General features: G+C 46.1%; 1 protein-coding gene across 5 annotated transcripts in view; it reads left to right on the top strand.

The window, feature by feature from the left end:
- Window positions 1–17,945, top strand: part of ANK1 (ankyrin 1) — an 869,955-nt gene that overhangs the window by 106,565 nt on the left and 745,445 nt on the right. For all 5 annotated transcript variants that reach the window (XM_069214086.1, XM_069214083.1, XM_069214082.1 and 2 more), the window contains one exon: window positions 16,531–16,629. In XM_069214086.1, the coding sequence (XP_069070187.1) occupies window positions 16,531–16,629 (99 nt within the window). The remainder of the gene's footprint in view (window positions 1–16,530; window positions 16,630–17,945) is intronic.

The raw sequence follows: 17,945 nt of genomic DNA, 5'->3' as shown, positions 1-17,945 counted from the left end.
GGGCACAATGTGGCTAGTGATCAGGAGAAATCTTGTATAACAGTACAGTGCTCCCTGAAGTAACTATGCCATTTCTCTTCCACGCCTAGCCTTTGGAAGCCGATATCAGAAAGGTCTTACAGAACAAAATCTAGGCTCTAAGGGAGGACACCATTTTGGAAAGGTTGCTGTCATAGATGTTAATTCCCAGGAAGCAAAAATATGTGCCCTCCCAGATAATATTACTGCCACCCAAGTTCCCAAGTCAAGCTGCATCAGTACCGTATTGGGGAGCAATGGTAATAAACAGATCTTAGACCAGATTGCATGTAAACTGTCTTTATCGGTAGATTCAAGAGGGATATGGGCCTGTACAATGAGCATTTGTGGCCACAAGTAAATCATAGGGAAGATGACCTTCCTTCATTGCAGACTTAGAGAAAGCCAATAGGTGAGTATTTAATTTGATAGCTATTTTTTTTTAAACTTCACTCGTTGTCCATTAAGCCCAGTGTCCTTCCATAGCTGCATCTCAGCTATTGCTTGAGGAAACTTTTTACAATTAAGATCTTCTTCCATTAGGTCTCTGTTTTCGGCCAAGAGGTTAGGCAGAGGAAGATCCAATAAGACCTACCCACGTTAGAGTTAAGTGGCCTTCAATTTGCAGCATAAAGATATTGAAAGTACTCCACAAACGTTTCAGCAATATCAGCATTACCCTGAGCCTGACTAACATTTGAAGTAATCTTCTCCCCTATCCATAAACTATATTTATCCCTCTTCTCCAGTGACACCAAAAGTTTGCCAAGTTTGTTCCCAACATCATATACTCTCTTCTGAGTGACTAGGTAGTGGTGACGTGCATTGTGGTCACATCCTGATTGTCCAAATGTTTCTTTCAAGGGGTTTGTTATTGGTTGCGATGTTAGCTTTCCTGCACACACCATTCAGTTTCAGCATCCAGCATTGAGGTAGAATAGAAAACATATTCAAAACTGTAGCAACCTGACTATCTATAAATAACCTGCATCTCAAATTGGTCATAATTTAATGGATACCTATGTTTAGCAAAGTCTGAGCTGCTTTTTCAGTCCTAACAGTTTTAGAATTAAAATCAATTTGTGTGATTGGATTTGCTCAATATTTTTAAATGAGTTTAACCATTAATGGGATGTTAGAGATACAGCTGTTATGTTTGGAGGTCCAGTGGTTCCATTGGGCGTTCCTTGATGTGAAAGGTGATTTGGCTGGTTTTAAAGTCTAGTGAATATGTCCCTGTTTGCGGGGAACTCTTGACAATATAAGTTAACGTTGGGCCTAGGGGTTTAAATAATCTTTGTTGGGTTGGGAGTGGATCACTAAAGTTGTGTGTGGCTTTAGAGATGCCTAGAAAGGATTTCATGGCTAGGGCAATGGGGTGAAGTTAGACCAATTTGGTCAGATGTCTGCATTAAAAGGATAAAGGTACATAGAGTTCACACAATCATTGACTTCAGAGACATTTTCTACTGGGATTTATTGCCCATAAATAGAAATTAGTGCTTGTTGTGGAGGTTTGATGGGTGAGCATGAAAAGCAGTAGATTGTAAGTGGTTTTCACTGGTCTGATTGCTGTCTTGATTAGTAATCTACTATGTCATTCCACTGAATTATTTTTTGTGGTTCCAGAGCTGATCTGTTTTAGATCAAGGTTCTTCTTCAGTGTTTGTCTGCAGTGTTTATGTTGCTTTCTTCACCATCTGCCCACCTCAGACCTTCTTCTTACTTCACATCATGCTTCCCTCACTTCTCACTATGTGCTGCTCCTAGCCTTACATAAAATCCTTTGTCTTTATCTGCAATCACCTTCTTCCTTTTTCTATCAAACAATACCACTGCATGTTACATAATTTCCTTCTTACTCACCTTACACCCTCTCCTTCTAACTTTATATCTTTTGTCATCTAATGTCTCTCTATCACACACCATCTCCTTCATTAGCTCATTTGCTCCAACTTCAACAAATGCCATTGTCTCCGAATCTTGCACATGTCTTCCACCATATCTCCATTTCTGTGCGCCACATCCTTTCCTTATCTGACACCCTCTTTAAGTTTCACCTTACACCATCACAACCTCATCCTCTCCCTCCCTTCACTCAATCTCTTTCCTCCTCACGTCATAATATCTCTTCCCACTTCAAGCTTACACCATAATACTACTTACCTTAAAAATGTCCTCCCACCTAACTTTGCATCATTACCATCATCACCTCAACCTCCTCCCAGCTAACCTCACACCATGCCCCCTCATCATCTCATGCCATAACCATCCACATCACTGAACACATTCTTCTCTATCCTCATCTTACATAATTTATAGCGTATCCTACCTTACAAACACAATATTTATGAATACCCTCCTCTCCTGTGCACTCTTTTACCACACCACGTCTTAGGTTTGTGCTCATATCTCTCTAGATCTACTCATGAGATCTGCTTCTCATTGTGCCTGTTGTTATCTCTGGTATTGTGTGCAACCGCTGGTCTACCTCACTTCACTTTCTCTAACAGGTGTTAAATTCTTCCCTTTGCAACTTCTCTCCATATAGAGAAACAACTTAACACACACCAAAATATGTTGAGAACAAATAATCAGTGGACAGTGTGTCCGGTACACTGACCCACTGCAGTAATACCCAAAAACATGAAGTATTGTTGCTGTTGCTATGTTTTCTGAATTTAGGTCCCCATTGTAGTTTAAATGCTGATTAGGACGGTGTGGTGTGTCACTATTGAGTAACATCTATTTGCTTCACATATTTCAAGTTACTTAAGACTTTCCCCTAAGCCCATTGAACCTGTGTAATACTGATGTGGATATCTGTATTATAAAGTAATTCAGTTGTTGGGCTTATGTTGTAGAGGCTGGTAGTTTGGCATCTGCTGGGCATTGAGATGTGGAGGCAGTTAGTATAGGATCTGTTGGGTTTTGGAAGCCTGTGTTATAAGGTTTATTTAGTGATGGCAGTATGTTGTGAAGGCTGAAAGTATAGGATCTAGTAAGCTTTGGGTATGTTAGTGTGAATGTCTGTGTCAAGAAACTACAAAAACTACAGTTTGTCCTGTGCTTCCTATTTAGAACTAACATTAATTGATGATCATTGAAACTTGAAATTAGGTTGTGGATTCCTCAGAATCACTCAGAGCTTTCTAACCTTAAATAAGTACCACAGGACAATTGTTTGCATAATAAATAGTGAAAAGACACATGCTGAAGTGCTGAGGGATTGTGCTCCCATAAAACATTGTGTACAAAATAAGGAGTTGTCTGAACTTATAGTCAACATCCTATGTCTTAGTTCTCCGCCTTTTATGTAATATGAGCTACTTATGGTCAATGAACATCATTCTGTCCTACTAATGTTATTAGTGTTGTAATAGTGACCGCATCAGACAAGATTACACTAGTGGCCACCCCATGCACGATTGTCAGTATTGATCACATCAGTGCATCATACAGGGTTCCAAGCAGTATAGTAAAAAGGTTGTATTAATTCAGAATGATCCTACATGGAAAAAACATAACAGCCATAGTTGTCATGCCCCTGGCACCAAGGTAATGAAACAAGTTATAAGTCTCCCTAACACTACATGATTTATGACTGAAACATCAGCTTTAAAGATATGTTCAAAATTCAACCATCTTTCTCCAAACATCAGGTTATAAGTTCTGAAAATACACACATTCTAGTCTTGAATTTATGCTTTTCAGTTTTGGTACACATATATTATTTCAAGCAATGAGGAGGACCTCATTTAGTATCCTGAGGGGCAATCAGAAGAGCTACTGACAGGTGGCTGGAGAGCTACCAATTGCTCAACTGCTGCTCACTGGAGAAGCCTGCCCTACACCCTGGCTAGCATTTGCACCACATCTGCCCATAGGCGCAGCATGGCTAGCACCTCCAAGCCTAAAAAGGCATGAACACCTTTACTGAAGATTTCCAAAGAGAATGTAATGAGAACCAAGAAGCTGTCCAGAATTTTCCAAGGAGTATTTACATTGCAAAACTAAGAAATAAGAAGGATTTGCACAATGACTGAGCCTCCACTCCTTGGTGCCATAAAATGTTGTGTTCCCTTTACTGCTCAACCTAGTAATAGTAGTAATTTATTGCATTAATTTGCATAAAATGTTGTGCTCTCTTTACTGTTCAACCTAGTAATAGTAGTCATTTATTGCATTATTTTACAAGGAATGTATAAAATACAGAAATGAGGAAAAGGTAAAAGTGAACATAACACATTGAAAAAGAACATATGGAGGATAGACCAAACAACACATATACAGAATGTCAACCTGTATGTTGAGCTTTTGAGTAAGATGTGCTCCAGGGTTAGTATATAACTCCATCACTATGAGGTTGAAACAGAGCTGTACCTTCAGACTGACAACTAGTTTAAACATCCTTCCCACAGATAAACTACATGCAATAAACAACCCACCTAAGGTTGTGAATTCTATTGAAAGGCCTGCCTATGGGCTACCTAACCCCTCTCTACAACCAGACTGATCACCCATGCGAGAAAATGTGACAGAATCTCTTCCACTTTAAATATCCTTAAATGGTTAGCACTGGAAACCTCTCTCTTATAACACAGAGGCCCTAATTACGAGTTTGGTGGTCTTCGGGCAAGACCGCAATGGAAAATACCACCACCATCCCGCCAGTGTTGGCGGCACAGTGACCGCCATATTACAAGTTACAAACACCAAGCCGATGAAACACAGACAGAAATCCAACACCACCAGCGCCACCAATGGCGAAAGAGCGACTGTCCGCCCACTGGGCCTGCCACGCCGACACCACACTGGCCGCCATATTATGAGTCAGATTTCAGCACAGCGGAACATGCACGGTGGGAAACCATTGGCGGTGCGCTCCGCAGTGGGCTAGAAAATCACTGCCAATAGAAGGCAACACCAGATTGGACAGTTCGAATACCCCACACCTGAAACACATACACACACATGTTCACTGCACCATAAAACACACACCCTCGCTTCTCCTCAAACCTTTGTGAATACTACCATGATCCAGAGATACACAACCCATGAACCACTGCACATTGACCATTGAATTCACACGGTGCACGCACCCCCACAACATGTCACGCCACAAGCACCTATGCTTTACCGACAATGAGTTGCGGGTCACGGTGGACAAGATCGTCAGAGCAGAGCCACAACTGATGGGAGCACAAGTGCAGCAAACATCAATGGCCAGGAAAACCGAGCTATGGCAGAGAATTATCGACAAGGCGAATGCAGTCAGCAGCTACCCTCTCACAAGAGAGGACATCAGAAAGAGGTGGAATGACCTCAGGGGGAAGGACCGTTCCATGATGTCCAGGCACAACATCGCTCTCCACAAGACTGCCTGTGGACTCCCACCTCCTCCCATTGAATTGACAACCTGGGAGGAGAAGGTCTTGGACATCATGCATCTTGAGGGCCTGAATGGAATCATTGGAGGGATAGATACTGGTAAGGAACCTACCCCCGCCGAGAACTAACCACTCCAGTTCTGCATGCCTCTCAAGCACCTACCATTCCACATCATATCACAAACCATAAGATTGCACCCCCACTATCACCCCACCTTCAAACTCCGCATGGCACACCGCCCCTCTCCCACCACCCACCCCGCACAATGCACGCTAAACCTTCACTGTCTCCTCAACTACCACTCCCACAATCCATCACTAGGCATACCAGATCCGATTCACAATCACACCTCACAATGGTGCACCTGCATGGACAATCATCCCACAGCCCACCCAGCCTGCTAGCCAACAACATCTCACTAACTATGCCAATTACAGCAATGTCAAACAGCAAACCCACAACTACAATTGATGTGACAAGCATGGCCCATAGGCCATTCACCATGCAGTGTCAGCATTGCTGCAAATATCATTGCAATCCCTGAGTAACAATTCCACCCACTACAAGCAGCACACCATGACACTACAAATACATTTTTACGTACTAACTCTTACCCTTTTCATCCACAGCTAAGAAGAAAAGGGTTGGGTAGTGGTGGTAGAAAGGGGTGCACTTCCCACACGTTGAGCAAGTATAGTCAGTAGTAGTTCATGTCGCAAATCGTGCAAACATGGGGTGGGTTATGGTGCTATGCGGTAAGATGCTCCACTACCCAAGAGCATACGGTAGTGCTTCAAAGAAACACTAAACATGAAATTTAGCACAGAAGCCGCAGCACTCAAAACAATGTTCATAATAAAGATTCCTTTAATTAGTAGCCAAGGGCATCAAAAGAGATTGGTTGAGCATTGATCCATAAATACAACCTAGTAGTCAGTTGAGCATAGTTCCATATACACAGCCAACACGTGTTTCATCACAGCAGGTGACTTTTTCAAGGCTATGGGACGACACAGTAAATAGGGAAAGTAAGTAAGGTCATTCAATAGTAAAATGAACAGGGTGAAGGGTAAACCCTGCTGACCAAGACCGTGGTAAGTCTCGTTCCTGGTCTATGTCGACCACATCTATGGAGGAAATGGAGTCCGATCTACAAGCTAACCCTGCTACTGCCATCCAGCAGAGGATGCCAAGGTCAGACAGCCCTCCCAGGATGAAGGCTCCAGTGGATGTCTGGAGGACGACAAATTGCCTGAGCCATCTGGGTGACTGGCCAGTCCACCTCCAGCAACCCCAACCTAGACACCCCGGACTCACCCTCCCTTGTGGCTACAACACCCCAGCTAGCACCTCCTCCCCAAACCTGCACCTCAGGGACCACTCAATTAGAGGTGTGGCCCACAGTAGAGGGGCCTGAGTCAAGGGCAGCCGCCCCAGACAATGAAGGCCTTGGTGCTACTGGGAATGGGCACACTGTGCCAGGGGCATAGGCACAGGGGGCCAGGGCTAGTAGGAGGGGATCTGTGGTCCAAGGGAGGGGGCAGCAACAACATCAGACTGGCCAGGAGCCCCTCACCCAAGTTCTAGGTGCATATCACCAAACCCAGGACACCATTGCACAGATCCTCACTACCATGCAGGAGACCCAGAGGCTACAGAGAGAGAACCACCAGGAGGCCATGCAGTAGTGGCAGTCCCACAATGCCACCATGGCCTCCATAGCAGGGGTGCTAACGGAACTTACCTCCATCTTGCGTCAGGCCACCTCCCACCAGCAGGCCCCTTCCATTAGCCAGATCACATCTGTGCCCTCCACGTCAGCCGCAACCAGTGGAAGAGAGGCCCTGCCACAGGACAGGCAGGACAGCAGCACCCCTTCCTCTGTAGCTGAGAAGCCCCCACGCAACCAAGGACGTCCAACCAGACATCCCGCCTCTACTGATGGCAGGACCAAGACCACCGCCAGGAAGTAAGCCACTTCAGAACATACCACCTTGTGTGCCACAGAGACACCCTGTTGACTGTCCACTGTCATTACTCCTTTTTCACATGGCGATCATACTGGAAAATGACTCCCCACAGGTGGGCTAAATACTCTGATTATCCCACTGATCATGACCCCACTCATCAGCCCTTGAAATTGTAATATAAAAATAAACACCTTTGAGCACAGTTTCTGTCTACGTCTTTATCTACAGTGAGTAAAAAAATATACAGCCATGACATATGTAACAGGCAGACCATTGACCTACCAATTCATGTGAAAGTGCCAGAAGGGGGAGCAATCATTTACAAGTTCTATAATACAGTCAATGACACCACATCTAAAGTAATGTGTTCACCCTATTCCGACATTGAACACACAACCCTGGTAGCAGCTCTGCACATGGCACACATTGCTACTGATTACATACCATGGCTTTGACACATACCTGTATGTCAGTGGAAGTATTGTTGTATCAGCTCTGCTCTGTTAGCTGCATCCTCGTCATCATCCTCCTCATCACTCCCCTTGTCCCCTTCATCAGCCACTGGAACAGCTGCTCTCTCCTCAGCATCCAGTAATGGGATGTGACGTCTGGGAGCCAAATTGTGTAACATGAAGCACATTACAATGATCAGGCACACTTTCGCTGGTGTGTACAGTAGGGCCCCGCCAGTAAGATGTATGCACCTGAATCTGGCTTTCAACACTCCAAATGTGCGTTCGATTACCCGTCGGGTCCTACCATGGGCCTCATTGAAACTGTTTTCTGCTGCTGTAGTCGGATGCCTGGGAGGTGTCAGTAGCCATGGCAGGTTGGTATAACCAGAGTCAACTGTGTGCACAGTGGTAATATGCATATTGAAAACTGTAGGTAAATCTGGAAGGTAGTGTAGAGTGTGCAGAATACAGAGGCACACATATGACACGATACATAACGATGAGCCAGGCACAATCCCTTTGCAGTGATGCCATCAGGTGTGGGATGCTGCTGTTCCGCAGTATGTAGGCATCATGCACTGACCCTGGGAATCGGGCAGTCATTTGAGTGATGTAGAGGTCTGCGAGACATACTACCTCAACATTGGTTGAGTACAAGTTTTTACAGTTCCTAAACACCTGTTCACTCCTCCTGGGTGGCACCAGGGCAATGTGGGTCCCATCAATAGCCCCGAACAGATGTGGCACATGTGCTACAGCGTAGAAAGCTGCTTTCACAGTGGGCAGATCGTCATGTTGGGGGAATCCGATATAGCTGGCAGTATGTTTTAGTAGAGCACATAGGACATTCTTCAAGACATTACTGAACATAAGCTGGGACATTCCTGCAGCCCAGCCCACTGTTATTTGGAAGGACCCTGAGGCAAGGAAGTGGAAGACTGCCAACACCTGTACTGTGGGTGTGATGGCATTGGGATGACGAATACCAGGCCGCAGATCCGGTCCAACAGCCTTACAAGCTCCATGATGGTCTGACGGTTAAGCCGATTGCACTAGATGACGTGCATCTCTTCAAGGGTGGCAAGATCGACCAGGGGCCTTTAGACAGGAGCATTCCTCACCATCATTCTTCCACCATACACGAGAATAGGAGAGAGTGGCAATCATTATGTGTATAAAGGACTGTGTGGACGCAGTGGAGCTGTGCACAGGTCACTATTGAACATCAACTATGCACGCTATAAACCCTCTCTGCACACATTGTTGAAGTAAAATGGCAGCCGCCTGTCCTGCTTGCACAGGACAGATGGAAGTAAGCGAAACACGCCAGCGTAAGACCTCATGGCGGTAGGCGGTTGCTACGGCCGTGCATACCCTCATTGGTTAACATGGTTATGGGAGACATGAGCCAATGGCGATCATCGCCGGCGGTAATGTCCATGGCAGCCTTGACCGTCATTTCATGTGCTCATGTTCACTTGACTCTTGGCACTCATGCTGAGAAAACCTCTTCTGTGTGTGCTGCTGTGCTCTGCCACTGGAAGCCAATATATCACGTGCTGCCGGGTATAGGGCCCCAGCCTTCTCACAGGAAGAATTTGAGAAGCTTGTGGAGGGTGTCCTACCCCTGTATGCCCAGTTGTATGGGGCACCAGGGCAGCAGGTAAGTGCACTATGATTGTACTGTCTGTGAGTGGTATGAATGTGAATGGGGACCTTGGGACGTGGATGAGTTACTTGTGGAAGGACCTGGCTGAGGGTGTGAGGACACCTGGAAGGTTGACATGTGCATATGTACAGGGGATGTGTTGTATCCAAAGCAGTCGCTAAGATGCCACGCTACATGACTGTCTCCTATTCTCCGTGTTATCCATGCAGGTGAGTGCCCATCAGAAGAAGGGGATCTGGCGTTCCATCGCCAAGCAAGGGCGGACCCTGAGGGTCCATGTCCGGCAGAGTACCCACTGCAGGAAGCGGTGGGAGTACCTGACACGCTGGGGAGGAAGAATGGTGAGACCCAGCTAGGGACGTCCTCCCAATAAGGGAGGGGTGCCCGTCGGACCCTGACACCCCTTATGTCCCGCATTTTGGCGGTGGCATACCCTGAGGAGGATGGGCGCTTGAGGGCAGCACAGCATCCACAAGGGGGTGAGTTCACATTCGTACTTAGGTGATGTGGTGAGTGATAGGTGCAACCTGTGCAGTGTGTGGAGGCTGTGGAATGTGTGCTAGGTAGCTACTGTTGGACTAGGCTTGGGACACATAGAGGCCGGATGTGCTATATACATGTGTTCATATGCCGTGCAGGATGTGAGTTGAGGTTGACTTAACTGCTACGTGGCATCGATCTCAGGGCAACTGTATACTACATGAGCATGGCCTCAGGTGTGGACAGGGCTCCTGCTTCTGGAGGTGACACACACTGTACTCCTAACTATCCAATCAGTGTTGCTGGGGCCATATCCCTATCTGCTGTCATGTGGTGTATGTGTAGTCTGCGAAGTCTGAGGTTTCATATCATACAGCTGTATGCGCTTGGGATATGTGACTATGCAAGTATGCCTCCAAACACCCGTAGAATATTAAGTTTGGGTCTAATGATCATATAGAGCCATGAGCCAATGAGCTGGGTCAGGTATGTGTTGAGGGTATAGATTTCATCCTGTACAGGTTACATTGTGTGTCAGCATGAGTGAAACTCATGTGCATGACTAAGGTGGCAAGCATGGGCTGTCACTGCAGTGTCATGTGTGTGTGAAGGCATGGCATGGAATGATATGGCATTAGAGTATATTGTAGTGACTTGTGTGTGGCTGTTGTACTGGCATTGACCAATTGCTCCCTGTTTCTCTTTCTCGCACCCTGTCTCTCACTGTCCCACGCTCCCTCCCTCCCTCTCCTCCTCTGTCTTTGTGTTCATCAGCAACATCCGGCGAAGGAGAAGGGGCACCGGAGAGTGGGGAAACTGCATCCCACAGGACCCAGGAGGCTGATACCAGCAGAGCCGAGGATACCAGTGGGACGGAGGGCGAGTGGAGCACCACTGGGGAGCCAGGAACATCAACACCATCATCTGTTTCTTCCTCCGATGGTGACTCGCTGGTGGTGGCGGAACCTTCAGGCCCTATGCCACCACCTACCTTGTCCGCCACTCCCTTTACCAGCACCGCCCTCCCTGTAGCTCCCCACCCACTTACCAGTGCCTGCTCACCCAGAAGGGTGGGCATCTCCTTCAACCCAGGCACCTCTGCCCCTGCCCCAGTCAGCCCTGCTGCCTTCAATGAGGAGGCTATTGACCTCCTAAGGTCCATCTCTGTTAGGCAGACAACCATCATGAATGCCATCCAGGGACTGGCATCCCAGATGCAACAGTCAAATGTGTTCCTGGAAGGCATTCATGGTGCCCTGTCTGCCCTTCAGAGATTGTTTCAGGCTCTGGCCTCCTCATTGATGACAACCAGTGTACCTTCTTCTTCTGTCCCCCCTCCAACTACCTGTGCCCTCTCCCACATCCCTCTCCCATTTCCCACCCAAAGCACACTTTCATACCAGCATGCATTCCCTCCAACAGACCCAGAGTGCAAGGACTATCATATGCACCACAAACGCCAACACCTCCATGCACGCACCCACCATTCAGACGTGCACAAAACAACATCCACTACCTGCCCTGGCTCCCCCACCTGCTCCCCCCTCACAGTCACATCGCCACTCACACATGCAGACACCACATCATCAGTCCCAGGTTCAGCCACATGTCACTGCCACCATCACCACAACAGCAGACCCACATACATGGACCCCATACAACACATCCGCACGCACCACAACAGTCAACACAACCACATGCAGCACATCCACCCTACCTGCACACACCACCCCAACATTCACTCACACATCCCCCCTGCCATCTCCCTGTGTCTCTTCCACTTTTCTTCCCAGCACACCTTTACACCCACACTCATCCACCCAACACACACCAGCACACACATATCACACACCAGCACCCAAACCACATCCACGTACACACCTGTCAACCTTCCCCCCTCCCTCCACTCCCAAATGCCTTACCCATGACCTACCCGCTGCCCCTAAAAATAGATTCCTTCATGAATTTTCTCTATTCCCTTCCCCTGGTCCAGTCCCCGTTCCCCCCAGACGCTCTGCTGTGGTGGCCTCCACTGCCGTCCCACCAAAGAAGTCAGGAAAGGGTGGCAAGGCTAAGGTGTCCCCCGAAGGCAGGACAGTAAGGGGGGAAGCTTAAAAAGAAGAGGAGGGACCCAACATACAAACCCTGATCACCCCCCACACCCCATCCCTGAGGTGCCTGCATGATGCCCCTGACCTGTGGAGGTCTGCACATTGCAGTCAGGAGTCAAGTTGGGCAGTCCTCACATACCCAGTGTGCCCGAGACATTTGGACAATAATACACTGGCCCTTATGGCATTTTGTAAATAGTTGTTATAATGACATATTTGATATTTCTAATAATATTTCTCTACAACGGCACCGTTGGTGTTGATGCTACATAGCTTGTCCTGGCTTTCCTTCCGCATGTGTGTATGGTGACTGTGCATTTGTGCTTGTGTGTGTGTACTAATATCCTTCCCACCAGTGTGTGCTAGGTTGGGGTACTTACGTCTGGTGTCTATGTTGGTGTTGCTGGTCCTGGATGTCAATGGCCAGCAGGAGCATTGGAAAGACGGATTTGCCTGTGTTCCAGAAGGTGGGTGCTTCCTGTTATGTTGTTCGTTTCCACCATGGTTTTCACGGTGGTTAGACTGCCCCGGAAGTCCTGGTGGTGTGCAAACTCGTATAATGGTGGGTGGAAACTGTCTGACTACCGGATTGAAGAGGCCTTCCGCCGGCAACAGCGGTCCGTCCACAATGGCGGTCCGGACGTAAACTTGACTGTGTTCTGCAGGGGCCTTCCCAGTACTCGTAATATGGCGGTCTATGCCACCAGGCCCACAGCGATGCGACCGCCATCTCCACGACGGCAGTCCACTGACCGCCAAACTCGTAATGAGGACCAGAGTTTCTCCCATGTAAAGGCAAGGACCTAAATTCCACCATCCACCTCACACAAAAACTGGAACTCTTGGATAAAAACAGAACTTTAAAAGCAAGCCTACCCTACTTCTCACACCTCTTGCTTAAAAAGAATCTCCTCCACACACCTTTTCAGGAAATGCCCCCCTCTGAACCTGAAATCCCTTGCCCTCTCACTTTAAATATTCAAGTCCAAGAGAGTAAACCAACCCAAACACTGTTCATATATAGTTAGTTATGCTATCCTGCCTTATCACGGTTTGCTGCCGACTGTATGTTTTTAAATGCACTGCTGCTATAAACAATATCTACTAGCTTTGTTCTCCCACAAAGGGCTAAAGTGTTCACATATGTCAACCTCTTGTAGTATCTGCATCATCTTCTTGTAATCACTACATCCTTTTCATTGCTGCCACAAATGCTGCCGTTCACTCTTAGTGCACCTTTTACATGCCTTATTACTCGATAGCTCAATATACAAGGATACATCCTTTACAAGCCTTTCTGTTGGACTAATCATTCTATTATTACTGCGTATGTCACTCGTAAATACTGGAATTATTCTATTTGCAGATATATTTATCGACTACGTGCATTAATGTTGTATTGGTGTGGACTATAAGTGTATGTAGCCCTCGCTTGTCTATATCCACTATGTATATTTACATCTCCTGCAAATGTTGCAGAAACCCCCTTCTCGATAGTTGACTATTTTTGTTAAGCGCTTTGCTACCCTATACCAAAAACTAAATAAAAAAAACATCAGTGAGGTCACGCCCATTGCTTGTTCACAATGGATACCAAACAGAAGCAGAAAGCCAGCATACGTCATTCTTAATATCCCGCTGGCCGCTGCTTCTCCACAGTTTGCCTTCATACCCACCGGCCCTGGCAGAATTCGCTAGTGTTGGGAACCTGCGCCAGCTGTTGCACCCTCTGCACTGGGCACAGATGCCCAGGGGTATCCCAGCAACAACAGCCTGGGCCATCCATCAGCGAGCTGGAAGAAAGCTTTCTCCGTTTCCAGGGTGTCGGTGTATACACAGAGAATGAAGAATCATCTTCAAGGAGATAGGGGCTAGCAAGGGGTTGGGCTAAATCTTAGTTGGATGGGAAAGGCGGGCTTAGAGCAAGGGAGAGAGAGGAGAAATAGATCCTAAGATATATATTATTATTATATATGTTATAGAGAGTATAGGGAATACGGAAAAAGTGAGATCATGTGTAGAAATGACTGGGAATAGATGATGCGGAAGAGGGGGGCTCAGTCTTGTGAGGGTGCAGGGCATAGGAGAGAAAGAGAGTCAGATCAAGTTCTGTACGTCACAGTGGAAGTATAAATCAAGCATAGGTCAAGAAGACAGGCCATCAGGCAAGACAGATACTGATCCGGGGCGTAGATGATGGGGTTCAGAACGTTTGCAGTTTCTGAGAGTCTATAGCGCAAGGAGACAGAATGCAGAGGATAGGTTCGTAGGTTTATATGTCGAAAAAGTACTGGAGTAAAGGTTATTGGGCAGAGAGTGGTGCATAAGATAAACAGGATTATCGGGCGCACTAGGCTAAAGAACATAACAAGAAGGTTGGAGTATAGAACATGGAGTAGACAGTTGAGGAACGCAGCATGCTGTAGCGTAGGGTCATGGTACAGGGGGAGGTATATACAGAGTGTAAAATGTACTGTATGTCACAGCACAATGTGAGAGTTGTGACACAAAATAGGGGATTACGAGCACGGAGTGGAGCTTGGAGCGATATAAAGCTTAGGGGAAAGAGATGGAATACAGAAGATGTTGTAGGTTAGATGTATAGAGGATACATGTCGAGCATGGGATGGGTGGGAGGACTATACTGCTTGAGAAAGGACTGATGGGGTACTAAGCACGGTAAGAGACAAAGTTGGTGTATAGGGTGTTATGAGTTAGTGATATAGAGCAGGCCCAGGGTGTGTACACAGCATTCACCTCACATTCACTCCAGAGGATCTCGCCTAGGACCTTTCAAAAGTAGACTTTGAGAGACATCTCCCCTTTTTTATAGAAATATGCAATATATATATTTGTTGAGACCTGACTTTGACTCGCTGGTTTTGTTTTGAGTGTGCCTGGACATACAAAAAATGTATTATAACAGAGGCATTCTAAAGAAAGCTGATGAACATTCAACCATTGCCTTTTCTCTGTGGCCAGAAGGCAACCCTTTTATGGACTGAGGCGAGTCTGTTTTCAGATTTGTTCCCCTGACTAATGGGTGTGAGTGTGCTGTTCTTTATAGGTGTGACTATGCTGTTTTTGATAGCCGTGGACGTGCATTAATTACTTCTAGGCCTGATGAGTATGTGAGTGGTGTTCCAGATGACTGTGAATGTGCGGTCCTTCAGTGCTGTGAGTGTGTGGTTCCTAATGGCTGTGAGTGTACAGTTTCATTTGGGGTGTGAACATGCTGTCACGGATGTGAGAGTGCTACTGGTAAGGGCTGTGCGTGTGTTGTTCTTGCTGACTTTTGGACGCTCTATTGCTGGTGTTGCTGTGTGTGTGTATTGGCCTAGGTGACTGTGAGCATGCTGTGCCTAAGCGATATGAGTGTTGTTCTCTAATTTCCTATAGCTGTGAGTTTGTTATTCCTGATGTATGTGTGGGTGCTGTTTGTGAGTGTGTGAACATGCTAGTACAGATTGACGTTTTTGAGTGTTGTTCTTGACGGCTATTCATGACAAGTTTCTGATGGCTACGGGTGTGCAGTTATTGCTGGATGTGAATCTGGTGTTCCCAGTAGATAAGTGAGTGCTGTTCTTGTTGGGTGCAAGTGTTCTGGGGGTGTGTTACTCATTAAGACTGTAAGTGTATGGGTCTTCTTGACTTTTGTGCCTGAAGTCTGAGAGTAAAGTTCCAGAAGGATGTGAGTGTCCTGTTCCCATGTTGGTGGCCAAGGGAACAGATTTGCTTGATGCGCTTTGAACAGTGCTTATTTTGTGCCAGTGGTTGCAGGTAAGGCCCAACATTACTCACTTTCGGGGACCAGTGATTTTTTTTCCTCATCAAACCTTGACCTAGAGCAAGAAAGAGAAAACACAAAAGGACGAAAGTGGGAGTTGAGCGAAAGATAGAATAACATTGACAAACGACGAAAGCAAGGATGAAAAAGAACCTGAAAGAATGAAGTAGTGAAACACGGAGTGTCTGCTGGAGGGTTAAAGAGACATGAGGAGGAATCAAGACCACACAGCCTTGGTATTCACCACCCTGTCCTTCAATAGCAGACGTTGGGAGCTTCTGAGCAAAACCTTGGGCTCCAGCACTTATTCTTTTACGAATTAAGGACTGGTTAGGAAGTGTGGCTTTGTTGTATGTCAAAATGTCAAGGTAAATATTGCGGACCTGAATGTATATCTACCCCAGAACCTTAGCTACCAAAATACTGACAAAGTATGAACAAGGTCTAGATTAACTATTATTAATTCTTTGTCTTGCTTAACTTGGGAATATGTTTGGATCCCATATTGTAGAGTTGAAGTAACTGCAGAACCACCCAAAAGTCGACATTTTAGTAACACATCATGCTAGATGGGGTGCAGCAACACATTGGAAGACCGGCAGGGATGAATGGGGTACCAATATTGTTTTTTCATGTTTCTTTTTTCCAGAATGGGCTGAATGCTTTGCATTTGGCGTCCAAAGAGGGCCATGTGAAAATGGTGACTGAACTTTTGCACAAGGAAATCATCCTGGAAACCACGACCAAGGTAAACAACAAGTGAAATGAGGGAGGAAAGGAGGGCAGGCCAGCTTCACAAACACCAAGGATAATGCACTGATACAGGAGTCAGAGTATTATGAGAACATGGCATGACCATGAGTTAGAAAAAACAGACACCCAAAAAAGACAAATTACAAAAAACTGCCCAACCCCAAAAAGGAGACAGACATATCTGAAGCATTAGGAATGACTTGACCTGAATAGCACGGCTGTGCCAGTTGCAACAAAAGAACCACATAGTAAAATAGATAGCAAGACAAATAAGAACAATTATCAACAAAAGGCAGAGTGAGCAGCACAAGTTTGGTTGGTGCATAATTTATCATTTAATGGTAGCACAAATGTGGTAAGATAGTTGAGTATTACAAGTAATAATACACTGACTTTACAGGACATCAGTCGTTTGTGTATAGATGAGCTCAATGTTCCGTAAGTCTGGGAAGGCAACTGCACCGAAACAATTGGCTGTACCAAAAGCACAGAAAGGGCAGGAATATGAATCGAGCAGAGCACATACGGTAACTACATGGCCCTAAAAAAAACAGAAAAACGGGAGAGAAAACAAATCAGAAACAAAGAAGAAAGGGTTTCGAGCCTAACTCAAAAACAGGTTTTAGGAATATTAGCTAACGTTATATGCATTGCTGGATTTCTACACAGGCAATAGCAGATACTGCAACTAGTTAACAGGAATGTTGCAAATCAGAGCTGCGACCAGCCATAGTGAATGCACACATATCGAAAAGGCAAAACTCGCATGAAGTCTAGGACATACTAGACCTAACTTGGCTCAGGAGTAAACCAGTGAAAAGCTGGAAGATGGCATGTATACAACACACAATGAAAATAACTCGAAGGGCTCTCGTGAAACTAAGAATGATGCAAACAGAACTCAATTAAATTGGGCACAGAAAATAGTTAGCCTAGCCACACACAAAGTCAGCATTGTACTATATTGACGGAAACCTCCAGGGAAGGAGCAACCAACCAAGGTACTAGAAAATTAGTAAGCATGCAGAACTTTTGAAGCACATATGGCAGGAAACACCTGGAGAGGTTTGAAGACGAGTGAGTGTCACTGCGGCCCCAAAATTCAGGAAATCTAATGATAAAGTAAATAAAGGATGGGGATAAATCAGTTCAAATTAATCAGAAGCAGCCCAAGGTTCATCTTGAAAACAAGTCATCAAATATATCTGTTCTTGATAATCACACCTCGCAGGGGTCAATGGGGACCAAGCAGTGGTCTCATATTACAGGTAAAGGGTGCCACTTTCACCAAGTGGCCCGTGGCCATAGAGG

Source organism: Pleurodeles waltl, chromosome 11, assembly GCF_031143425.1.
Source record: "Pleurodeles waltl isolate 20211129_DDA chromosome 11, aPleWal1.hap1.20221129, whole genome shotgun sequence".
Lineage (NCBI taxonomy): Eukaryota > Metazoa > Chordata > Amphibia > Caudata > Salamandridae > Pleurodeles > Pleurodeles waltl.
This window is presented reverse-complemented; position numbering and strand designations above follow the sequence as displayed.